The sequence below is a fragment of the Labrus bergylta genome, chromosome 19 (genome assembly GCF_963930695.1).
Source record: "Labrus bergylta chromosome 19, fLabBer1.1, whole genome shotgun sequence".
NCBI lineage: Eukaryota > Metazoa > Chordata > Actinopteri > Labriformes > Labridae > Labrus > Labrus bergylta.
Window position 1 is genome coordinate 17,380,455 of NC_089213.1, and position 26,691 is coordinate 17,407,145.

Genomic DNA, 26,691 nt, shown 5'->3' on the forward strand with positions numbered 1-26,691 from the left:
GTGTATATTCAGTTCAAAAATATGTTCCTGTCTAATTAATTTTCAAAGTAAGTGTTGGAGGAAAAACTGATGTTCAGTCTAAAAAAATACAATCCAAGGCTTAGCTCAAGTTAATATGAGTTAAACATGTTCAAGTTCAATAGTCCAAAATCAAGATGGGATTTTTAATATATTAAACAAGAGAAAACAACCGAAGGAGGTTGAAAATGACTGAAACATTTGAAGATACCAACTGTGTCTAACTTACTCAGACTGAGTTCACATAATACATGGAAAAAAATGTTGTTTTGTTGTTGTTCATAAATCAACGACAGTCCACAACAGCCTCCACTGAAACAAGCAGCACATCTTGAATGTCTGGTATGAACTGAAGGAATATTGACAATAAGTTGAAACTGATCAGGTAAACTGTAGGCTACATATGGACATGTAAGCGTTGGTTTATGAAAACTTGAAAACATTTTCTTTAAATCCAATCAAGCTGCTTTGATGTGTTTTTTTAACTGGTTATGAAAAAGACTGTAATGAATTCTGATTTCTCTATATGTACCACAACATCAAAGAAGATGAATTATTTCTATAAAGTTATGTCACCTGTCACCCCAGCACAGAAGGCTTTTCAGAGGAGGATATAAAAAGCATCCTGCAGTAATGAGTCCTTTTAAATTCTAAGTGGTAAGTAGAACATTTAAATAAAGAGGAATATGAAGAAAACACTACTTAAACATGGACAGGACCACACTAGCAAAGAGAAAAAAAATATCCTGCTTTGTCCACAGGGGGCACCAAAATTAACTAGTAGCTTTAAATCCTGTATTCACTATATAACGAAATAACACTGCCTTTATGCTAAATTGAAACTTCCTGACTCTAAAGTGTGGGCCATGTCTCTTCAGGCTCCACCATCATAACAAACAGGAATCTTCTAAATGCACTGGCATTATTTGAATCACATTTACGCAACACTCAGCAGAGTATATTTAGTATTGTTTGCCTTTCTAGTCATCATCTCTTAAAAGTTACAATTCAGATTTTCCTGATATTGTTGACATTTTCTCAAATGTCCAGAAAACACTTTACAAAACAAACTGTATTTATTTCAAGTCATGATGCTGATGCTTTGTGCTTTTGTTATACAATTCCTGAGGGTTAGATTATCAGTCAATACTGCGTCACTGTGTCTAGACTGAGTCATTAATAATTTCTCCAAGACATGTTTGAAAACACCATCAAAGAGTAAATGGACTTGAACAGCAGCCTGTTGGGGAATAACTTTTTTTTTTTTTACAGAAAGACATTAGGAAGATAGAAAAGCTTATTTCCCTTCTGCCTGGGTTTACTTTTTTCCTCGGGTGTGAGCAAGCAAAGACGCTATTGAAGGGAAAGGTCAAGACTCAGAGGAACTGAGGAAAAAAGGAGCAAACGTATACATCCTGTAGACAGGGATTACATTTTAGTTTCACTTAGCCTGCGGTGTCTACAGGGCAGCTGAACACTTTTACTTAAAGTGTCAAACACACATTGTGGCAGTCTACAGAAATGTGTTGAGGTGCACAAATTCAGTTCTGCAGTTTTCAGTCAATTTTGCACATTTCTCACTTCTAGCCAAAAAAGCAGGAACAGTCAAAGAACTAAATATCCATTTTATTGTTCTTTCCCTTGCTTACTTGTTCAGTAGCAAAAGTTCAACAAAATGGGTTTCTATTCTCGGAGGGTGGTTGTGTGAAGAGGTGCCAACATCGGAATACAAATCGATTCAAATGCAGGTTTTATAGTGTTAGCTGGTTCTCCTCATCTGAGGGGTTTTTTAACCAAACATGGGTAATTCTAGATGAAATGAGCATAAGGCTCTTTGTGTTCGTGCCTCTAATCATCCAGATTAGGAATTAAAGAGAGTAAGCGGATCTTAGATCTCTACAAAAGAATGAAAGTCTGCATAGTAAAGAGGGAGTGTGCCAGACTCTATTGTGTTGGTGTCATTTGTTGTTTGATTACTTGGACTTTTTTTTTTTTTTTTTTAGTGGCTGATTTTTAGACGTAGGTGGCTGGGTATATTTCTTCTTCTAAAGAATAAAACCCTGATAGAGAGAAACGTGCCAGGCTCCCATCCTTTGTGCTTACTTCACATTGAGTTTTTCATGAGGAGAAATAAAGCTGTAGATGTGAATGAGTTTTTACCTCTCTGAATTTCTGGTAGAGTTTATTGGCATCCAACTCCGAGGGAGACAAGATGTCCTCTGACTCTGGCAAATCAAACACCTCGATGCTCTTGTCCCCGCCAGCCACTGTTGTCCCCCCGTCCTCTTCATCTGTGGCGTACTCTCCAGTCTGCTGTGAGGGGAAACACAGAGTCAGTCACGTGGTTGTTTTTTCTGTATATGCGCCATAAAACCAGCACAGTGTTCACATGTTAGGAAGAACCTGTTTCTCCATCCTGCTAGCCAAGTGGAGAACAGTATTTCACTAATCCAGGAAGCCTTAAATAACACTGGTGCTTGCTATTTTTATGGAGAACATGCAAAACATTATCAAAAATATGATAAAGACAGATCACTTCATGCCATTATAAATGTTCAGATTTTTAAGAAATAATTTTGGCTGGTGTTGTACAAATGGCTCGAATAGCACATTAATAAGACAACGTGTCAAAGCGTGTGCCAAAAGGCTTGAACATTACGTATGTTACCTTGCAGAAGGAATGTTTATTCATCCAGGTGGTTATAAAAGCCTAAAAACTTTTAATAATCACTTCATCACAACAGGAAGTCTTCAATTGCTAAACAACCTTTAGCGAGAGATCAAGAGTTATCAAAACTCAAACTTTATCTTGAATGTTTTGGCTACGTGCATAAAGCCATGAAATGCATATTAGATCACTTTAAAACACAAGAGATAATTAATTTACTACCCACCAGCTGGCCAATAATATCTGCTGGAGGCACTTATTATTTCTGACAGAAGCCATTAAAACCATTAACCAAGCTTCAGTTTTAGAAAAGCATCATTCAATAAACACATTCCAATAATCCAGATATTGACCAAATGCTTTGTCGAGTTGTGCTGCTTTGTCAATGCTTATGGGTTGTCTTTTCCAGTTGTGCATGTCTCATAAAAGTATAACTCTCACAGTATTATGGAAATGTCTTCTTGTGTTTTTGGATTAAAAGAGGAAGTGAGCTGTAAGAGTATGTCAAGAGCAACATTATGACCACTGACAAGTGAAGTGAATCACATTGATGGTCTCCTTACAATGGCAGGTGTCATTGTGCGGGATATGAAAGGCAGCTAGTGAATATGTTGTCCTTGAAGTGGATGTGTTAAAAGCTGGACAAATTGGTGACTATAAGGAAGTGAGCGACTTTGATAAAAGGCTAAATTGTGATGGATGGACGGCCGGGTCGGAGCGTCTCAGAAGCTGCAGCTCTAGAGTTCAGTACCTACCAAAAGTGGTCCAAGGAAGGAAAACCTGTGGACCGGTGACACGGCCATTAGCTGCCAAAGCTTATTGATGCGCGTGGGGAGTGAAAGCTGGTCCGCGTTGTCTGATCCAACAGAACAGCTACTGTAGTGGAGCTCAAATGTGTTTATGTGGCTTATCTTCTGAACGCACAGCTTCTTTTGCACATTTTATCCATCCTCAGACAGAGATGCATCCTCTGTTGCTGTTTTTCCATGTTCAGGATTTTGTTTATGTTGAATCCTTCCTCCTCCTGGTCTAAAGACAGATGCTATACTTGTCTATAGACCCCTGGGGCAAACTGTGATTTATGATTTTGTGCTACATAAATAAAAATGTACTTGAATAAGGAGGCAACAGGTATCCAGCTGTCACACATGCGTTTGTTGTTTCTCCCTCCGTCTTCTCTCATCTGTCTCCCCCTCGCTCCCTCACAGCTAAGTCACAGTACATCATGTAGCTCTGCCTGCTGCTCATCGCATGTTAAGAGTGACCACAAACCTCCATTTCACTCATGATCCTCCTCTTTTTTTCGCTTCAATTTGACATAAATAATGCTGTTTTAATGCTCCCAGTTATATAAGAGGCAGGGCAACCCATTTAGTAGTTAAAACTTTGACATGGATAAATCGGTTCGACAGCCACGAGTGTTGTTTCTATAAAAGATAAGCCAGAAGAAGAAGTGGTACTTGCCAAATTTGACTGTCACTTTTGATTCTTTTTAAACATCTCACCATCTTGCCTCAAGTGTAAGGAGGTTTCCGCTCATGTTTAAGCCCGTGATCCTGACTGTATTGGAGCTTGTTTTCCAAATTTGAAATCTAGGATTCATCACAAAAATGCTGGACTAATAGAAGTCAACAACAAGAATGTATTCCAGCTTTAACAGGATTGAACCATTGAATATTTTCCAGCTTGACATTAATGTAGGTCATGATGCTTCATGTATGCTTGGCAGTTTTTCATTTCTCCAATCTGGAAATACAGCATAATGATTGTTGGCTTCGGCCATTAGAGAATCGGATAAAAATGGATCGGTTGATTCAGTGTTTGGCTGTCGACCAACAAGGCCTGATATTTCCAGAAGAGCTTCTCTGCCTCGCTGTCAACATCACGCAACAATCACATCACATCCCACTTTCTCTCTTCCCATCTGTTAGTCCAAGTTGTTGATATCAAGCTCCTTATGGAAATGGCAGTATACAGTAGTAATACTACATGTGAATATGAATTTAAGACAAATATAATTAAATTGGTTTGCACAGATGATAATTATCATTATTATATGCAAATTCTATCACATTACTTTCTTTCTTTTACATCATCTTTTCAGAGTTACTTGTCTTTCTATCTTGATTCGTCAAACACTTCTCACACACACACACACACACACACACACACACATACACGCACGCACGCACACACACACACACACACACCTATCTCCCCTCCCTAATCATCTCGGCTCATATCTTTGACTCATCTCTTCCCCTTCACTTCCCTCCATCTATCTCTGAACACAGATAACAGTTCTCAGGCCAGATTTGTCTGCATGCATAGCCGACACACAGTGCCATTTGCATAATAGGCTTGCTTGTTGCCATGGTACCAGCATCCTACATTAAGGCCTATTTTCTGAAGGTGGAGTTAAAAATTGAGCGCATGGGAGGGCAGTCAAACATCAATTTGCATGTGATGAATGCATCTCCTCCGTCAGCATGCAAGAAGAGTCAGGAGAGGAAGGGACAGTTTAGGTTGAAATCTTGTTGTTGTTTAGAGGGCGCATCGTATGATGATCTGCATGGTGAATGTCTCATATGAGCATCATGCTATAGAGGAGAGGACTTCTCCTTGGACAGGAGCATATGACTTGATGTTTTCAGGGCTGTTCCTCACTCTGAAGTCAAATTGTATTTAGTCCTGGATCATTTCCTACTTTTTTTCTGTTCAGCACCCGAATTACAGCCAACATTACAGTTTTGTTTATTAGTTTTTCATAGTCCATCTACCAACAGAACATCAATTTTACCTTTTTAATTTGAATTTCTTCTCTAATACTTACTAATTGATCACATTACAGTATTTGTTTAAAGTGTATCTCTTTGGATGAAGGATTTAAGTTGGCCAGTGAGCGTCACAGCACCGAGCCCCTGGGCCCTGAAGCCCTGCAGAAGAGCACGGGACACACACTGATTTAAGAAAATAACTGAAACGGCCTTTGTTCTGTGTTTATACTGGTTTTAAAAATATGAAATCAGTACGTTTCTAGAAGGAAACTTCTGCTGCTCCCATCGCGAACCATTTACGAGGAACACTAAAACAGAAGCAAACCTAAAACCTAGGAGCATCTCCTAAATCCCTGTGTCTGCGGAGCTCAGGTTAAGAGAAACAGTGATTAACAGATAGTAACAGCTTTATTTGCTGTTTTTTTTTATGAATTTAAATAATCTTATTTGTTTGTTTTTGGGGCAGAAGAAGCCTCTGCAGAAAACTGAGCTCCTGTCAAAAAGGAGCAAGCAAACACTTTAGAGGCCACTTGAGCCTTGTTTTGCCTAAATGGAAAAGCCTGCCATGCAGGTGCTCCTACGTGGCTCTGTTTAAATGACCAACTTATAAAAGAAAATGTGCTGAGATTCAAAGTTGCATAAAACACTTTTGTGAATTTTACTTTAATCTAGTATAATAATAACTCTGTTGTAAATCTACATGTGATCTGGGAGCTACCATAATTAGCAGGTTGCAAAATGTATGTGCTGTTTGCATCAAGGTCCATGTCATTATTAGTGTGAAACTCAACTTATAAACGTTCTCATGTGTCTGACTGGTCACTCAGTAAATCAGAATTCCCTCTATAAGTAGTGCATTAAAATGCATGACATCAACCAAAACCAAGATTAAGCATTTAGCAATTTATCAACATCATGGATTGAAATGGTGCGCAACCATGCAGAGAAATGTAAATCTTTCTAACACCTGACCCAAACATGTGTGTTCACATACATACATGTCTCTATGATGTTGCTGACGTGAGAGCTTATATCTTATTTCCGTTAATTGTTGATTTAAGTTGAACAAGTGGCATTTTATTCTGTTCTCACATTCACATCATTTTTAAAATAGCTGGTGTCATTGTGAACAGCTTTAAGTGAATAAGGAAATCATAACACTTAAAGATGTTGTACGTGTGTGTGTGTGTGTTCTCATTTAACTGATTAAGTGAACACACAAATGGACTGATGTGTGTGTTTGACGTCTTTTGCTAACTGAAGGAGCATCCCCTCCCTCTCGGGACAGCAGCCTCAGCACGGATAAAGAGCTGTCTGTCACATCTACAGTGGCAGCCCTCAGAGTGAGAAACAACCCCCCAACCCCCCGCCCACCCGGTGAGAACTCGTTCTAATATTTATAGAATTATTAATATTGATGAGCTTCTTTTATTGCCCCATAGATCTCTGTAATGGTTTTGTAACTGTTTACCGTGTTGGCAGTTACGTGGGGTGTTATGGATGGTTTTGTGCGTCACTACGCAGATTTCAAGTGTGTTTTTACAGCTGTTTGTAATCTATGTATGGATTAACAATTTCACGACAACCTCCATTCTCATGTTTATGTGACCTTCCAGGGATTTGGCGCACGGTTTAAATAAATCAAAAGCCTTGAGTTGTCCTCCTACATTTCTTTAGATTACCACATCATTCCCTGGATATGAAATAATGTCAGGCAACAGAAAAACAAATCAGATTTTTGTGTGTTACAGAGTCAGAAATGAAGCCTCAATTCTGTGTCGGAGCTTTAAAAGGAGCTGACAGTGTTACATGTGTATGTGGATGTGATTAAGGAACAACTTGGATCGGCTTCTGGGGCTTTGTGAGGAGTTTCTTATGTATGAATTCTCTGGATCCAACATCCGAAAGTACATAATAGATTTCAAACATTACAGCGAGAGAGAGAGAGAGAGAGAGAGAGAGAGAGAGAGAGAGAGGCCTGAGTATGTGTGCATGTAAATCCATGCATGAGTGCAGCTATCCCTGTGTGTGAGGAAAAGAAATTGCATTGATTTACAGTACTACAGTGCGTTATTTCATGTGTATATATAGTGTAAGTTTGTATAGGGCACACCCACACACACACACCCACATACATACAGACACACAGCCACACACACACACACACACACACACACACACACACACACATACACACACACACACACACACACTTGTAAAGCAGGAGTTGCAGGGCCATGAGCTCAGTGTGTGCTGGATTAAACGCGCTGTGAGTAAGCAGCCGAATCAGAGGGGGAAACGCTGAATGATGCTTTCCAGGAGCAAAGCTCACATGGCATGCTCTCAGTCTGTGTGTGTGTGTGTGTGTGTGTGTGTGTGTGTGTGTGTGTGTGTGTGTGTGTGTGTGTGTGTGTGTGTGTGGGCATGACAGAGGGAGAAAGTGTGTGTGTGCATGTGTGTGTGTGTGTGTGTGTGTGTGTGTGTGTGTGTGTGTGTGTGTGTGTGTGTGTGTGTGTTTGTTTGTTTGTGTGACAGAGGGAGAAAGTGTGTGTGTGTGTTTGTTTGTGTGACAGAGAGAGAAAGTGTGTGTGTGTGTGTGTGTGTGTGTGTGTGTGTGTGTGTGTGTGTGTGTGTGTGTGTGTGTCTGTCAGCATAAAAGCCTCCTGTCAGTCAGTTTTATGGAGTAATAAGCTATAAATTGCAGTCAGCTGTCATGAGAAGGAAGCTCATTTACATTGAGACGACAACTTGAAGCCTTATTTTCCAATAAAGTGTCATGTATGAGAAGTGTGCGTACTAAAGCAATTATTATGATCTCTATTAGTTTCATATATTACTCCTGTTCTTAAGGGGTGACATATTACCCTAATTAGATGTATTCAATATTTTATAAACCACACTATGAGGGACTAAAACTCCATTTCGCACATTTTCTCTCTTGCACAATTTCTCGGACTATATAGCCTCCTGCACAGTGGCCAGGGCGGTGAGTGTGGTCAGTACCTCGTCATCGTCAGCGTCATAGTGGGCGTACTGTTGCTCTAGCAGCTCTCTCTGTCTCCTCTCCTGTTCCAGGGTCTGCTGGATGAGTGTGGCCACCTCGCTCTGCTGGCCCGGACGCTCGCGGCCAATCACAAACCTGTAACAACATGCAATGTCAAAAACATTCCTCAAACAAATACCGCCCGGTGACAGTTTACAGCATCCTGGGAAATAGGAAGTAAAATGCCTTGTGGGAAACAAGGTTAGATTATTGTATGAAAATATATTTATATCTTTCAAAGGGTATACATTTTGTCTCTGCTTTCTTTAATGGTAACTATTAATTATCTGATGTACTACACAGGTTTAAAATGGTGATGACACCACCTTTAAATATATGAAAACGATCTACCCCTTTTTTTTTTTTTTTAATTTCCCTGGTCATGCTCCTCCTACCTGAGAGTCTCTTTTTAACGGTTACATAAACATGTAAATTGACTTTTTTCATTTCTTGTCTCTCCCTCTCGTATGGGTGTGTATTTGTGCAGTGAAATGACCACAGCAGTGACTGTGTGAGAGCAGAGAAGGCCCACAGCCACAGAGCAATGACAAGAATATTATCTGCTGAGGTATGAGGGCAGGGCAGGGCTGGGAGAAGGGACGAACATAATAATGTGAGCAGACAGTCTGCTCGGCCAGGCAGCCTGATATTAGGCTGGTCGGGAATAGAAAGGAGAAAGCAAGGTTTGCCTCTGAGTTACACAGAACTAGCTACTGAAGCTACCCTGTGAATAGTTTATATCAAATCAATATAACATTAAAAAGGTGGACATGGTCAGAATATATAGGAGAACGGGAATAGGATGATGTAAGAAGAAGTGAAAAACTTGCAATCCCTCCTTCAAATTCAGGTCTGTCCCTTTTTTTCAAAGATTGTGTTTTTTTAGTCTTATGATGAGGACAAAGATATATTTAATTTAGGAACACAAGACAAAAATAAACACAACATTACATACTACTCTTTCCAGTGTTACTTGGCTGGAAATATTCAATAAAATCCATCAAATCTTCTCTATTTTCTTTTTCTTTTCAAGACAACAACGCAACCAAACCAAACAACGCTGTATGAGATTTTCTCTGACCTTTTCACCGATCTCCAGCCCAGCATGGGGCCCTCTGACTGCATGTGTGTGTATGTGAGCATCTTCCTGTCTACTGTTTATGTATGAGAGTGTATAAAAGGGAAAGAGGGAAGCTGAGAGAACGAGAGACAGAGAGAGAGAGAGAGAGAGAGAGTAGATTTGAGGTATTGTGGCTTATCACATGGATTCAGTTCCTGATATTTCCAAAGGCGATGTAGAAAAGGGCCTTACGCTCCAGCAGAGAGGAGGGATTTGATCTACATGTGAAGGAACAACTGAAGGGCAGGACAGAGAGAGAAAAAAAAAGAAAGAAAGAGGGAAGGCCCTGTCTGAGCTAAGTAGTGAACTGTATCGAGCGTTCGGACAGCGGGGAGGTCTGAGGAGGAGCTGACCTGGAAACAGCCTTCCTCCTCACGCAGAGGGACTCGGGCTTGGTTCCTCCTCACCTCCTGCTGTCCTGAGGCTGCCACACACAGCGCGGCTTCAATTCAACTGCAGGAACCTTCACTTCTGAACTCATTTACTCCCATTTATAGCAGCAATGCTTCTGTTAAATATACAGCATGGTGCAGGAATTTGAAGGGGAAAAGCTTTTTGTTTTACTTTTGCCAGACGATTTCAAAATAAAGCTGAAGTGCTTAAAGGAGAAATGGTGTAAAGGATGTCGGGAGATTGCTACAGGACACGTGTCTGCCCAATTAGGAAGCAGTGGGTTGACAGGGCATTTAAGGATGTCAGCAAGAGTTCACACATTACAGACATGACTGGTCGACCATGATGGAGCCGTGTATTATACTTAGGGTCAGGTCAGGAGTTCTGATTTTTGTCAGACTTTTACTTCCCTTCTGAACAATGGAGGCATGTTGCATGATTTACAAATACTTTGTTTAAACAACTTGGTTTTAAAGTGACTTATTTTTTAGTGAAAGACCTTGAGTCATTATTTCCTGACTTCCCTTTATCTGGCATTCATGTACAAGCCCATTTGTTCCACAATAGCCATACAAACAGGCCTTCAAAATAAAGTTTGTCTTTGGCAAAAATAAACACATATTTATCCGGAAGCTGGACACTGTATAGGTTATAGAAAATGTTACCCAGGAAGGACTAAATATTGCTTCTGTTGGGTACTATTTCAAACGGGGAATTTATACACATTTTAATGTGCAACTGAATATTTTTAAAAGAGGACGGCCCTAAAAGAAAGTCAGTGTCCATCTCCATAATAATGAAGAAACAGTTTGGTTTTGTGATTTTTTTTTAGCTCTAGATGTGGTACAAAAAAATACAGATTTGTTTCTAGGGGAAAGTCTTAGCAGTAAGGTTAAGATGAATTAGTAGTTTTGCCCTTTAACGGCACAATAAAGCAGACAACAAACTAAATGTTGAAAAATTGCTAACTTTATCACTCAAAGCAAATCAATGGAGGAATGTTTTTTTGCATAATTGTCTCTCAAAGAATATAAAAAATGGACTTTTAAGTTTTTTGTAAAAGAAGTCAGCACAGATGTGCTGTTCATATTTATAGATATTCAGATGTTTAAACTAAGAAGCTGTTTTAAAAAAGTAAGACAAAGCAGTTCATTTTATTTTTCAAATAATGTAACGGCCCAAATTTTCACAGAGGTAATCCATGAAAAGGCCTCTTGAGTATTCTTTACAAAACGACACTGTCAGGAGGGGTCTTCTGACTGACACCTGGATGATTTGCTGCTTTGCTGAAGTCAGGGTTAAATATAGAGAAAATGGCTTTTCTAGGACAGTTGGCCATAAAATCTCTGGTGATCAGATGGAGAGAGGGAAGGATTTACCAAGGAGGAGGAGGAGGAAGACGAGGAGTGAGTGGGTGAGACATGATGAAGAAAGACGAAAATAGTGAGAGACAAGAGAGGAGGAGAGAAGAGAGAAAGTAGGTCTGACAATTCTGTTACAGCCTGCTTTGACGTTGTTACAGTGCTTTTTATTTTGTGCAGTAGATTTAAGTATTTTATATATTTTACATTTTTATTCCAAATCTTTAATAGGCAGATTAGATGTGACTTTATGAACATGGATACTTATCAACTTCCTAGATAGAAAGACAGGTGATGGATGGAAAAGTTTCAAGGCTGCCTCACCTACAGTGCCACATCCTGGTATGTGGAAAACCCTCACTGTCAATATTAGTTCAGCAAACAGCATCTGTTCAGCGGACAGCCTGCTTTGATACTGTTAGACGTGCTTTTGTTCAGCCACCAGCTTCTCTTTCGCACACACTATCTATCTAACATCTATCTCTCCACAGCTGAGTCCCCACAGAGGAGGTGTGCACCAGAATAGGATGAGGCTGAAAACCACACTAAGGCCATGGATTGTTAAACACCCCATAACAGCTGCTCCATCATAGTTTGTCTAGACTGATGGGTCAATGAGCTGAAAAGAAGCGTAAAAAGGGTTAACAAGGTTTTACAAAAGCTGTAAACTGTGTGTCGGCTGTCTTTCAGTGATTTTTATTTTCTAATTAAGCCTATTTTTATGGGCTTTACCATTTTTTTATCATGTTAAGATTTTGTTGTGACCATTTTGCCTTTATTGGACAGGACCGCTGAAAAGAGACGGGAAATGTTCGGAGGAGAGAGAGAGGGATGATATGCAGCAAGGGGCTGAGGTCAGATTTGAACCCACTTCAGCCTCTGTACATAAGATGGGCTTCATAACATAATGTTTTCTGATGTATTCAACATTTTTCTTGATTTTTATGGGTTTATACATTTCAGTGTTAAAATGTTTGCTATTTTAATGATTTGTGCTGCACTATGGTAAACTTTTTAGTTGGGAAAAAGAGTGCTTATATACATATAGTGGATTGGATTGCATGGATAAAGAGTTGTCAAACAGAATTTGAGATGAAGGAAGAAGCAACAAACAAACCAGGAGAAAAAGGAAAGACGAGAAAGTGCAGAAACCTGAGATAGTAGCATCGCAGTGATGCCAAGGATAGCAGGCTTTGTGTGTGTGTGTGTGTGTGTGTGTGTGTGTGCATGTGTGTGTGTGCGTGTGTGTGTGCGCTGTCTGCTCCCCCCTGCTCTTTATGGAGCCCTGCCAAAAAACTGATCGACCATCAAACACACAAGACTTTTACCACATATTGTGTTCCCAAGTCTTCACCTCCTTTAAATGAGATATGCTAATGAAGCTGTCAAAATAAAACAATCACAGAGCCTGGCTGCTTTAATTTGATGCTTTTTGGTGCTTTTTACACTATGAAAACAGAACCACCAACATTCAGGATTATACTCATTATCATCGCTGAATATAAACAACATATTCTACTGACTTTGGTTGGTTGGTAATTCTGTATGATACATGATGGCAGTCTGGTCCTTGGGTCTGATAGCTGCTTGACACACTTTGGTTCCTGTAATCTTATAATCCAAAGAGCCTCATCAGTGGAAGAAACAAATGCAAATCTGATGTGTGTATATAATTAAAGAAAATACATTTGGTCAAGCATTGCAGCTTAATTTGATGGCGAGGTCAAATCCACACTTTTGTTTATTGTAATCCCCCTCGTTCTTGACATCTCTTGAGGCAAAGTTAACTTCTTTGCTGTTTGCAGGTCTTACCTGACCACTCCTGAGGTGTTTCTGAGAACGGAGGCAGCAAAGCTCTGTGTGACGCCCACCAAACTGGTCCCATCCACCTCCACGATCTGGTCGTTCACCTTGATCCTACACACAGGAACAACAGTCAACACTTTGTACAGCAATCCTTTGTTTCTACACTTTATGTGGTGAATTAGTAATTCTGGTTTCTTTTTCTTCATGTATTGCAATGTAACAAACACACTATGTCCCAATTACAAACTGATGAGTCAACAGAAATAAATGTGGAAATTTCATCACAATTTATGCAGCAAAACTACTACAAGAGGCACAAATAAACTGCCCTATCATGTATATTCACATTATCTTCAAAATGACAACAGTTCCAGACAGTCGTGTCGCAACACATTCCCTGTGCGAGAGTCCCAGACTGTTGCCTAACCGGGGGACAGAAAAGATGAGTCTCCAAACAAACTCGGAGGGCTAATGAGGAGCACAGACGGCTTTTTATTCTCTGCTCCAGACTCATTGAGAGGTCAGCTATAGTTCTTGACCTGAAATTAAACTCTTGATGATCCAACATTCATGACTGGAGGGTTGTGTGCAAAGGACAAAATTAGAAGTTCTAAATATTCAGCTAAAAAAAAAAAAAAAAACCTTCGCAATCTGCATATAAAAACCAGCAATGACAAATAACTAATCTTAGTTTAGCGTAATTTCTTTGACATGGGAATAAATCACAAACTAGCTCTCATTATTTTTCAAAGAAACACAGTATTGTTTTAATAATTCACTCTTTTAAGACACAACACATTCATCACTGTCATCTACAACAAGCCACTTAGGTCTCCACACTAAATCTTCTTACACAAGTCCTTCAAATCAATATTAACATGCCAAAAGCCATCTAAGCTCTTTGATATCAGTGAATACAGACCATAAATACACCACCTTTTTCAATGATCACTCTTTTGATTATATTAAATAGTCCAATTAAACCATCATAACTAATCGACTCGGAGGACTGAAGAGTGATGATCTTTAGAAAAATTGAGAGGGTGATGAGTTACTCTTTCAGGAGGGTTTTTAACATAGAAAAGTAAGCTTTCTTTTACTAAACATACAACATAATGACTTCTATTACTGCTGAACCCCCTTAGCAAATCAAAATCTGCCTAATGACTCGATAGTATTTGTTACAAATGTTAATAAATGCTGAAATTTGAGAAACATGTTCTCGTCGACTGATGAAAAGATTTTTTCTTTCTTGATTTGGATGGAAAATTTCCCTGGGCTTGAAGGGCCCAATTTCCCTAAATCACATCATAAGACAGGGATTTCATTTCAACATATTTTAGGGACGGTTGTTATGAAAAAGTGCTTTTCAGGAAACTTGAGTGTTCATAAGAGACAACTGAATGAAAGGGTGAACACATTCAGTGCACAAAAGGATGAGATATCCTTTAGTGCATTGATATTTCCTATATTTGGGGGCTCAGTCCGTAGGGATCTGGGTTGGGAACCAGAGGGTCACTGATTCAACTCCAGATGCAAACCATAAAATGGAAGTTGGTCTGGTAGCTGGAGAGGTGCCAGGGCACTTCCTGAGCACTGCCGTAGTGCCCTAGAGCAAGGCCCCCCCCCAACCCTGGATAGCAGTGTGTAGCAGACCCACTCTAACATCTCTCCACTAATGCATTTCCACATGTGTGTGTTTTGGGCCAATGTGTGTGAGAAGCATGTCTGTCAAAAACAGAGCTGAAAACCAGAATTTCCCTCAGGGATTTATAGAGTATATACAATTCCAAAACATTTCTAAAAAAAACATTCAAATGGAGAAAAATACATATGCTACATATCTACATTTCCATACTGGCAAAAACTCATTAAAATTGCATCAGAATTTCACAACAGAAAGACACATCAGCCTGAGAAGAAGACAGAGGTGGTTGTCTATCAGTCAGGCTTGTCTCTTTGTCGCTAACACTGTTGGACTTACAGTACGCAAAGGCATTAGAAAAAAAAAAAACAATAAGAAAGAAAACAGTTCATACAAATAAACCAAAACCACACAAACACACCCTCATCTAATGCTCTCCCAATAACATCTCATCCCATTACACAAACACCTAGGGTCATCTGATCCAGACAATACAGTGATCCACAGCCAAGCTCATTTATCTGTGTGTGTGTGTGTGTGTGTGTGTGTGTGTGTGTGTGTGTGTCTGTGTGAATTTAGCACAAGTGATCCAGTGTTGATACCTTATTTCTAATGTCTTCAGTTCATTTCTCTCATGTTGTGATCAAGACTAACAAAAGGTGCACTGAAGGCTGAGCTGTGGATTCACAGAGAAGGATGCTTCTTTTTCCACCATCTAGAGTTCTAGAGGCACTTAAACACGGCAAACCTAACAACACCATCAAAACATTTTGAAAACAAATGCGGCCGTCTTGCCCTGTTTACAGAAAGAAGGTCAGCAGCAAATGGGATCAAAGTTGAGACTGAGTGAAATGTTAATGGAGCAACTTAGAGCGACAAGGGGATGACTAAATGAGAAGGATTTGAATGTTTTATCCTTCGCAGTATCGAGCTCACTTTGCAAAGTTGTAAACACTTCAAAACTGTTAAGTTTGTTTTGATAGATGTTTCGCCTCTGCAACTGCAGCTCTTCATAAACTAGCTCAGTAACACTGATGTAAAGATCCAGGCTCATCATTTATCCAACCAACCAACCATACCCTGCATATTCTCTGTTTGATGTGAGGTCAATGAACTTGTACTTTTCTATTTTCTGATCATTCAAAACATTGTGTTACCATATTGGTTACACTGATCATTTAGTTGAATTGTAATGTATTGTATTGTACAATAAATTTAGCCTTGAAAGCATTGTACCAGATTTAGTTTAGAGCTCATTTACATCTGCAGTCCCTTGGCCTCTTTACACTACACGTCACAATTCACCGTTTCACACACTTGTGGCAGAGGCTGTAATGTAACCTTCAGTATTAACTAACCACAATCATACACATTCACACGCTGCCTCTATAACAATGACTAAGAAAACACTGCACTGGATAGACTGTGGAGGAGTGAGAACCAGTCTAACTTTAGTTTAAATCACTGAAAAGAAAGTTCAACTCGTGAGACTCAGAAATGAACTGAACTGAATAGTTTTATAGTCAGTGTGTCTGTCATCTTAGAACAGGATCAACCTTTGTCACTTTTGAACAAGCTGTGTCTCTCACTCCACTCCCTCATCTGTTCGCCTGCTACACTTCAACTATTCTCTCTCATGTGCTTCTGGCTGCTATGTAAAAAAAAAAGTAAAAAAAAAAAAATCCTAGGTAGAAAAAAAAACTACCACAAGCAACCCTGGTGCACTAGAGTTCCCAGTGTGTACATAGAGCTCACAGTACCTCATACCCTCATAATGCGTTTGATGGAAGTGCTTATCGTTTTTTAATCTGTTTAGGGGGGAACTGAACCACACACATACAGCCACAGGAAAAAGCGGCTGGTTTAGAGACTGAACAACACAGCTCGCCTGCTGGGAAGCTGTCGTCTCCTCCTCCACCCCTGACTGAGTGCTTACTCTGCACTGTTCACGCTTATAATATAATGCACAAAGACACACACCACAAACACAGATTCCTCATCCCGGCAACACACACAGACGACCAGGGACAAAGACGGAGACATGCCATGAACACAGAAGCAGTTTTCCATTTTCTGCAGCCGAACTTCTGCAAAGTGAAACGAAATAGTTAAGAGATAAAACACGCTAATGCAATGTCTCTGTCACACAATACCCACACAGCACACACACCTTCACACAGTACATTTCACTGTGAGGCCTCATGCCCCATACTGCGCCTCTCCCGGAGGATTTAATCCAAAACCCTGCTGCTAAATCTGACAGGGACAGAGTGTTAGTGTTAGTGTGTGTGTGTGTGTGTGTGTGTGTGTGTGGGAGAGAAGGTGGTGATGGAAAAGTGGAAACAAAATTGCTGATTAATTGCTATTTGTTATTTTGTTTCATAGGTGACTAATCACTCTTTTTTTCCCTTCAGCCCTTGCTGGGATATACTGCATTTTTTTCTCCTCTGATGTCTTTACAGGCTCAACAGCACCTAAATCCAAAATGATCTCCAGCAGCCATTTTCCTTGGACCAAACACCCAGGGTGGAAGCTGTGGGAATGTTGGAACGCTGCCTTCCAGGTTTTCAAATTGTATAACATTAGGACATTCAAGCTATCACTAAAAATTCAAGCTAATTTCTAACAATAACAATTTATTTGAACACACAATAGCTAGCATGAAACAACCGCTAACACTAGCATTCAACCCGTTCCTAACAAACATTACTGTTTAACAGTGTTACTGTATATAGGAGCGGGGTATATTTACATGTTAATGATAACGTTAGCTAGCAAATGGTAATGTTAATGTAGTTTATTGAATGCTAATGTTAGTTTTTGTTGGCTAATGGGTTGTTAAATATGTTGTTAATCTTAAAATATTGCCCAATGTCCCGACATGATTTAACTTCCTCTTGTCTTTTAGTGTTTTATCATTGTAGAAAAGGTAAAAGGGGAAAACAAGTTGTCAGTTTCCTATAGTTTTCTAACCTAGCATACATCAGTGCAACATTATAGTAGCATGTTTCAGCCTCCCACCCTGAGGGTGATATCAGTCAAAAATGGCCGCCTTGTGAATATGATGTAAAGGAGAGCAACTCTCACCTGCTGTCCCTCTCTGCAGCTCCTCCCTCGATGACAGTCTTGACGAAGATTCCCAGTTTCTCCAGTCCAGCATCCGCACCGACACCCATCCCGATGATGCTGATCCCCAGACCGTCCTCATCTGGAAACAAACAGACCACATACAGTCGTTAAAGCACTGTTGAGGACCCATATTTCTTAATTTTCAAATCAAACCCAAAACGACGCCAAGTCCACTTTAGGACTCATGGAGAGTTCAATGGACGAATACCCTCAAACAATTGATTTATTAATGAAGAAGAGGAGTTGATATTTACTTGGGTATGCAGTGTTTCCCCTAGGTTTAGAGCTCTGGGGGGTGTTTCCCGTTTCTGAGCGCACCTGAATGCATCTCTCATTGTCTGAGCACCCCTGAATGCAGCATGCTAACAGCGCATCCCCTGAGTAACGGCAGAGAGAGAGACATGCCCAGAAAAGTCCTAAGTCAACTAAGCCGACTACCTTATTTTATGATGCTTCTTACGGACTTTTTATTATTGGGTGTGCGTCCGTCAGACACAACCACACACACCCAGACCTCCGCTGGTGAGAGTGTGCTCACCTGTGTGTGCGCGCAAGTGTCTGTGTGTGTGTGTGTGTATGTATGTGCATCGGGGCGAAACTCCGCCTTGCAAGTTACAGAGAGCAAAGGAGAATTGTAAACGCGCGACCATGTAGAGACAGAAATGACATGCCGTCATGTAAATAAGATGAATAACAATAAGGCTATTTAGTTTGTTTAATTAAAGGACAAGGTATAGACCTGTTCTATAGGAAAGGTATCCTTATGACTTCTGTTGTGATCTGGCGCTATATAGAAAATAAAATGAACTTGACCATCAAGGGGGGCGGGGGGTGCTGTTGGGGGGGTGGGCCGCCCTCCTAATATAATGGTAGGGAAAACACTGGTATGACACCCATTCACATACATGGGAAATTCCCTTCTAGTGTTGCATTCCTCCATCTCCATCCAGAGTTAAATATTCATGAGTTGGTAGGGTTGCATAACATGGAGTGGATGGTGAAATCCTACCATTGACAGTCATTCTATTTTAGGTGTTATGGATTATAACAGAGGAAAACCTCGACAGGAAAAAGACAAGCAAGGGAGATGAAATATCACCTCATTGTAGCTCAGGCTGGGGAATTGGAACAAAGAATGTCTTTAAATGTGATCTGAGGAGATTTCCTGTGAGCTGCTGAACGGTAACACACGACATAGAAAGAGTAGACATTTTATAAGGGTTTTGAAAATTTGAAAGCTTTATCATTAACGCTAAGGCTGGAATCAAAAGTGTAAGTCATTCTGTGGGAAAGTGGACAGACACACGGACAGTGGCAGCGGTAGAACCTAGATAAAGAGAGGAAAAATAAAAATATCACACTTTAATTAGAAAAAAAAAAAGTGACATCCCACATGTGGGTGATTTTGTCTACTGGGTATATCAAGTAACTGACAGGATCCACCTCCACAATCTAAGATTCTCTTTCTCACCTTTCTCCAGCTCCACAGGGAACAGCTCCAGTTTCTCCACCCTCTTCTCCAGCTCGTACTCTGCGGAGGAGGCAACTGGATCCACCTCTTCATTTCGCCGGTCGTAGTCCTCATTGGAGTAGGTGTTGAACACCTAAAGAGGGAGAGGATAGAGTTAACGGGAGTCAAAATGGAAAATGATATCACGAAGGTTGCTCATACTTTTAGAGGGGAAGTGAAATCAGAAATACTTTATATTTCCCCCGGGGAGCATTGCACAGCTGAGGCATTGAGTCAGATAGTGCAGTCACAGTTGCACAAATGCTTCTAAGCCTCTGAAAGCATCTGCATGTTCAGTTGAGTTTTTACAAAAGAGATGTTGAACCTGATGGCTTCAATAAAAACAACACACAGGCAACACTTATCAGTCATTTCTATTCTCTGATGATAACAGCTGTAGATCAGCAGGCGGAGTCTTGCTACTTTGGAGGTTTATGAATATGAATAGAAGCTCATTGGAGCTATTATGTTCCCAACCAATACACTATTTACTAAATGACGCTAATAACACTTTGTTAAATAAACTACACCAACAAATCAGCAAATAGACCAACAGGAAACTGTCAAATAAAAAAGGGAAGCATATTGTGTAAATGGGGGAAAGGCAGGCCTCTCTCTTCCCCTAAGCTGTGTGGAGGTTGAAATGTCTGTTCCATAGCAAGAGTCGACCGTCACTTCACATCTCATCCCTGCCAAGCGCTCTCACTGCTGCCTGCACCCGAGAGGAAGAGAGGAGACATAGATGTGTACGAGCACACGTCTTTGGTGCAGCTTTCTGCAGAACACTGGCTGCTGCTGCAGAATAAAGAGATGCATGGGTATTGAAAGGGTGAAATTTGGTAAGGTTAAGGTGCGTGCAATACACAGGCTCGCTTACATGAAGATATAGGTGCAGCTGTCTGTAGACTCCTCAATACCCAGTCTATTTGCAGCAGCTATCATTAGATTGTAATCGACCTTGTCCACATGGTGTTCTCTCCTACAAGCACGGATTTATTTGTAGGATATCACACCTTTAGTTTGATGACGTCAAGCATTATCATAGTTACCCACCCACTGCATGCAACTCAGTAGACGAGGGAAATACTCTGCGCAGAGGATGCCAAAATCCTATTCCCACAGATATTTCACGTTTTGTGACACTTCAACAAGCCTGCTGCAAAGTCGCTTCCTATCTTAGTGCCCTGTGGCCTGTGTGAATAGGCTGAAAAGAGGAAATATGCTCTCAGGAGGGATCAATAAAGGCATCATGTCACATCACATGTATTGATTAAAGCCTAAAGCCAGATGTATGTTTCGATACTTAGCACTTATCTGTGCAGAAATGACAAAGGGCAAACAAGTTGAAAACATATTTTTTTTAAAAGTGCATGTAAAATAAAGTGACAACAAACTGTGGTGAATATATAAATATATAAATGGCTTTCTGTTTCAGAGACAGTGTGCTGGTTGTACACACAGCTTGGGCTCATTGATGTGGCGTGATGCTGCCAGGGTCGGTTTTTATCCTTTCCTCTGTGAGCCCGGGTAAGCTTTATCCATGACCTAGCTGTCATCAATCATTCACTGTGATCAACAGCGCTGCATTATTAACGCTAGCAAGAACACAGACGCACACACAGGAAATTCGACACACACACAAACTGTCAACATGTAAAATAAATGTTGTACATAGCAGAAAAGAAAAATGAAAAGAAAATATACATTATATATAGACACACAAACACAAACGAGTAAATGCTGATCATTTCTAACCCCAGCATTGGCACTGTCCTGGACGCCCTGTATGCGATGCCATTGTTGGCAGACAGAACCCTCTCTAATGGCCTCTCTCTGTCACTGTGAGCTATGTACAAAACACATTAGCATGTGGCTAGTCACTTGAGAGAGGGAAAGCGAGGGCCATGAGGAGAGAAGAGGACAGATGAAGGTGGATCTGTGAGAGAAAGCAAGTGGGGAAGAGGCGGAGCGGGCACAGTGATGGAGATAGATAAGGGCAACAAGAGAAATCTTTAAAAAATTCTGACAGACGGATGAACTGAGAAAAGCAAAGGATGGACAAGAGGGCAATGGTGACCGAGAGAGTGAGCGACAAGATGAAGGATAGAGCATGCACAGGGGAAATACGAAGAAGAGGAAGGCAGAGTAAGAGGGAGAGAGAGAAAGAGAAAAACCAAAAGAAAAGACAGAGAGGGGCGTCAAGTCATTTACCCAAAAGATAAAGAAACCTGTCTAGCTCTAAACAGGAAAATACATTACCTAGTTTCTTTGGGGAGGAGAGGCCGTGATTGGTCAATTTGGAAAATGCTTAGGCAACCCAAGAGAAAACACACATCTGATGATAACTGAACACCAGAGGTAGAGGAGCTTGCTGAAATTTGAAGGGCCACCTTTTCAGACTGACAACTAATTGTGATTTTTTTTGTGGTACTCAATAATATGAAAATATAATTTATATTTCCTTTTTAAGTACAATGTGAATTATCCACTTTCAAAAATTGGATTTTGTTCAGCAAAAAAGACCACATCGTAAGATGGCACAGGAATGTGTGCGACTGTTTAACCTTGCCAGTTTGGTCAGACCCTCCTGCTTGCTGTTTTTCTAGCAGGTCTGCTGCTGCCAACCGCTGGTCTAACAGCTGTGGAGCAGAGCTACCGCTAACCACAGGCCCAGTGTCTTTATTAGGGATGGGGGATTGTTCATATCTATGGATTTTCATACCTTTATCGAGACTCCTTAATATCGAGACTACTATTGATATGTTTCAAGTTTCTTGTCAAAACCTATATTTTCTTGACGTCACGTGGGCCGAGATCAGCTCGGTTAGAAATACACCTGAGACGGAACCCCCATCCTGAGTCTCCCTCTGCCCGGCCTTCAGTCCATCCACCCAGACCGTCACATCCTCTTCCACCTGATCTCAGCATACATTCATCTGTCTCAACATTCATATGATCTATCATTAAATGTCAAAATTGGGAAGAGGAAATTTACGACAGACATCATTGGTCAACAGAGAATGAACTGTCAGACTTTGATAAATAAACATGGTGGCATTGTAATTGTGAGCATGTTAGCTAAAGTTAAGATTAACTTAACGCACCAGCGAGCACAGTCTCACGGAGCAAAAAAAGAGTTTAGGTACTTTAAGTCCAAGAGCTCGAAGAGAATCTGTATGGATTTTACAGAATTTGTAGTCTGAGTCACACAAACACTTGATAGAACTCACATAAGCCAACATTGTCTGTATGTAGTGACAGACTCTAGAGACTAAACAAATACTGACAGCTCCATCAAACACTGACACATATCAATATACCCACCTTAATCCATCAAAACGATTCCCTAGAAACAGCAATGTCAAGGATTTTCACCCTGATCCTTTTTAAGAATTTTTCCAAAATCGACATCCTCATGACAAACACAAAACTTCCCTCTTCACACACTCTGTATAACATCCTTTTTTAACCACTCAATGAGAGTAAAATATGTCATCTTCTCATGGTGTGTCTTTATGAAGGATTAAAGAAAACACAAACCATTTACATGTAATGATATTCCTCAACACGGCACTACACTGAACAGAGAAAAGGCCTGCAATCAAAAAGTCAGAGTTTAAGATATTTATTTACACACTTAGTAAGTCGTGTTTTAATAATTTATACCGACTCTTGGGTAATGGTTGCTGTTTGCTGAACACATCCTGCTTCCTATAGTTTTGATACAGTATATCTACATCCATATGTCCTAGGTGTCTTACATAATGTAATACATGAAGGAAAATCATCACTTCCTTTGACGTTGTGGGAGTTGGTAAATTCACTCATTATCTTACAGAAACAGTTTTGGTGTAACATCACTTCTGATCCACCCACACACACACACACACACACATATACACACACACACACACACACACACACACACATACACACACATACACACACACACAGGAACACCTCCTTCTCTGAGATCTAACACACACTGTCAAGTCAGATAATGTCTTCCTACACTCTCTCATTGTGTCATTCCCTGCTTTTTCAACCAATATCTCTCCTCTTCCTCCGCGTATCTATCAACCATTCAACCACTGATCAATGCCCCGTGCATGACACCGAGCCCACATCCGCACACATTTCTGTGTTTTGACAGTAATCAAACCCCTTTTAACAGAGTTACTGGTGCTGAAGTGCAGACAGCAGGTCGACTTGTGCCTCCACAGATTGTCAGTGTTGTTATCTGATCTCCAGGCCTTGCAGGAGGATGGAGGGAGTTTGGTCTAACTTTTCAGAAAAAAAAAACTGTTTTACTGTCATTTGTGGATGCTGCTGCTGCTACAGCTGCTGCAGCTGCTGGCACTGCAGATGCCATCAGCCTGTAACTTCATTAAAGCTGAACTCACTCACTTTAAGTGCTTCTTACTTTCCCTGCATATGGGTGCTTTAGTATGTGTGCTGAAAATGCACCTAAGGTTTTAAATAATGATATAAAGGCAGACTTTATTTGCATGTTTGTACAGCTTGTTTAAGTTCAGAGGTGGCATACATACACTAAGTCTTTCCTAAAGTAGAAGTATACATTTTTGGGGGGAAAAGTGCAGGCTCTCGCATGAATTCATGGAGTAAAAATAAAATGTAGAGTTCTGAAGGACACCTCTATCAGCTGTTTCTGTGCTAAACTAACTGAGCCTCACATCGTATTTGGGAAAATAAAAAAACTTTAATCATTTTCACATCAATTAAAATGATGCATAATTTTGCTTCTTTGTAAAAATCAGTTGGATGAAGACTCATCTTCTCTGACATGATCTGCAATTATTACTGGTTCTCTTTCATCCGTGTAAATGCAGGTTCTCCCCGTCGGTTGCACACATTGAATAAATCACTCTTGGTCTTTGCTCTGTGCTCTGTCCCATCTATTCAAGTAACAATTTGTCTTCAAGTTGTAAAAGCAGTACGTCTGCATGGTGTTACTACGCTAAATGGAATGATACTTCAAATTGGATAACAATACAAAGTGATGCGATAAATAAAACAAAATGGAAGAGTTACTGTGAGCTGTAACTCGCAGTTATTGTCAACTGTATCCACTGTTCTTCATGTTTGACACAATATGCAACATGTTTCTCCAGCTAGCCAGCTTTAGCATCACGCATCTGACTGAATCATAATGGTGTGAAAGCATGGCTACTACAGGCTACTATTCAACAGGAAATGCTGCTGAGAAAGCATTGCTTGTTTACATTGAGTATTTTTTCTGATCCACTACCGTAAATCAGACTTTTGTGATGTTGCATATGAGAGTTTAAAAATGAGATTCAAGTCATTGCGCAGCCCCAATATACAGTATGGCACACAATTGATACAAACTTAACAAACCTATAATTCCCTCCAAGTGCACCACAGCTGAAATAACCTTAAGTTCAGTATATTAGTATTCAGTTTATAAAGGAATATGTGTAAAAATGTTGAGTGAACAAATTAAAAATGGATATAAATATCAATACCCAAGAAAGTATTTATACTTCTTTACCGACCTCTCTTGAGTTTTCTGTTTGCATGTCTGCGCTTGCATGTATGCAAACTCATCTTACTGCCTGTGGTGCTAAATAACAAACCCTCAGCCAAAAAAATGTCTGTCTGGATAGTTGCTGTGGTAGCCTGAAGGCTCCCCTCCAGGACAGTGGAGCTTGGTTTAACCAAGGACCCACAAACCCTCAAGGGAGGAGAAAGGGAGAGGGAGCCAAGGAGGGAGCCCATTTGCGTCAGGAGATGGATTTGATATACTGGGACAAGAAAAGACAAATGAGGGGACAAAAGAAGAGATGCAGGAAGCTTTAAGATGATGAAAAAAAAGGAGTATTAAATGAAAAGGAAGAACCCAGTGAGATGCATATCCACACAGAGAAACAGTGTGACTCATATGATTCATGGGTAGCAGCACGGGAGGCTATTGAAGAGTGAAACGGGCAATAAGAGATAAATAAAGAAATTAAATTGAAGGAAAAAAAGGAAAGCTGAGGAGCATTTAAGGCCAGGGGTAATTTGCTCCAGGGTTGTTTGAGTCTCTGCCTAAGATGTCACGGCATGGCGCCCATGCACGGCTAACCGCCTCTGATGGTATTAAACTGGGCCTTTCAGTGCGCTGCCCACCCTGCGCCTTCCAGACAGTGGACACCCGGACAAAAACCCAGAAGAAATGTTCCTACTGCTGTGGCACGAGCTCAGAAGGCCCTGCAGTGGGGTTAACTACAGCAGACTGGCATGAACAAACACACAAAAAAAAACACGCTGCAAATTGGACACAAACTGTCCGCTCAGCACATTTGCATTCCATTACTTTTACCTGTGGCCACCTGCTCTCACTCACAACACTGTGCTGGAGAGTTGACAGGTGCTGCAGAAAGTGTCTGGATGCTGACGGGACGAGACATTCGCTGATGATGGAAATGACTTCATGTCTTGCAAGAACAGACTGAAAGTGACAGATTTACATATCAGAGAGGGAGATGGGAGGATTCTGAAGCGAGACAAAAGGTGAAACAAGGTGATAAATTCAGTTACCAGCTCGATGTGAGGATCAGTGAGAGTGTACAGGATTTTACAGTCGATTCAAGTATGACCTTTCTGTCATCTCGACACACATCAGCCATCAGGAAGTGACTCTAACTTTTGACATCTCGGGGGAACGCCACAAGCTAGCGTGTCAGCATTTTCTTTTTATAACTTCAGATGGAGCTGCTGCATACAGAGTAGACACCCCGACTCATCGTACAAGGGGAGATCCTGGACAGAAAAACACTTCCAAGTTGAAGATTTGATTTTGATTCAAAATGAGCACACATCTTACAGTTTTTCAGCTTCTTTTCTGAAGGCTGCACTGGGTTCCCCCCCCCCCCCCCCCCGCCCCCTAAAAATGAACTTCAGTCCACTTTTTATGCCATAATACCACTGGGTGCCATGACTCCCAGCAACAAACAAAGCCACAGTCCAGCAGGGACATAAGACACAGAGAGGGAGGGCGAGAGAGAGAGAGAGAGAGCTTTTAACAGGGGGCAGAGCATAGTAAACAACTAGTACTGAATAGCTGCAGACAAAGGCCTGCTTTACTTCATCTCTTGATCGTATACAGTGAGTGGGATTAGAAGTAACACAACAACAACATGCTGCTTGTTACAGTACTGACACTCTGATGCCCACTTTTCATGCTATGCAGTTCAT

The 26,691-nt window shown here is 40.6% G+C and overlaps 1 protein-coding gene across 5 annotated transcripts in view; it reads right to left on the reverse strand.

Moving 5' to 3' along the window:
- ppp1r9a (protein phosphatase 1, regulatory subunit 9A) overlaps window positions 1-26,691 on the reverse strand; it is a 55,658-nt gene that overhangs the window by 14,556 nt on the left and 14,411 nt on the right. For all 5 annotated transcript variants that reach the window (XM_029276940.2, XM_065947810.1, XM_065947808.1 and 2 more), the window contains exons 3-7: window positions 19,432-19,564; window positions 17,919-18,039; window positions 13,193-13,297; window positions 8,467-8,602; window positions 2,179-2,331 (exon numbers count right to left, since the gene is read on the reverse strand). In XM_029276940.2, the coding sequence (XP_029132773.2) occupies window positions 2,179-2,331; window positions 8,467-8,602; window positions 13,193-13,297; window positions 17,919-18,039; window positions 19,432-19,564 (648 nt within the window). The remainder of the gene's footprint in view (window positions 1-2,178; window positions 2,332-8,466; window positions 8,603-13,192; window positions 13,298-17,918; window positions 18,040-19,431; window positions 19,565-26,691) is intronic.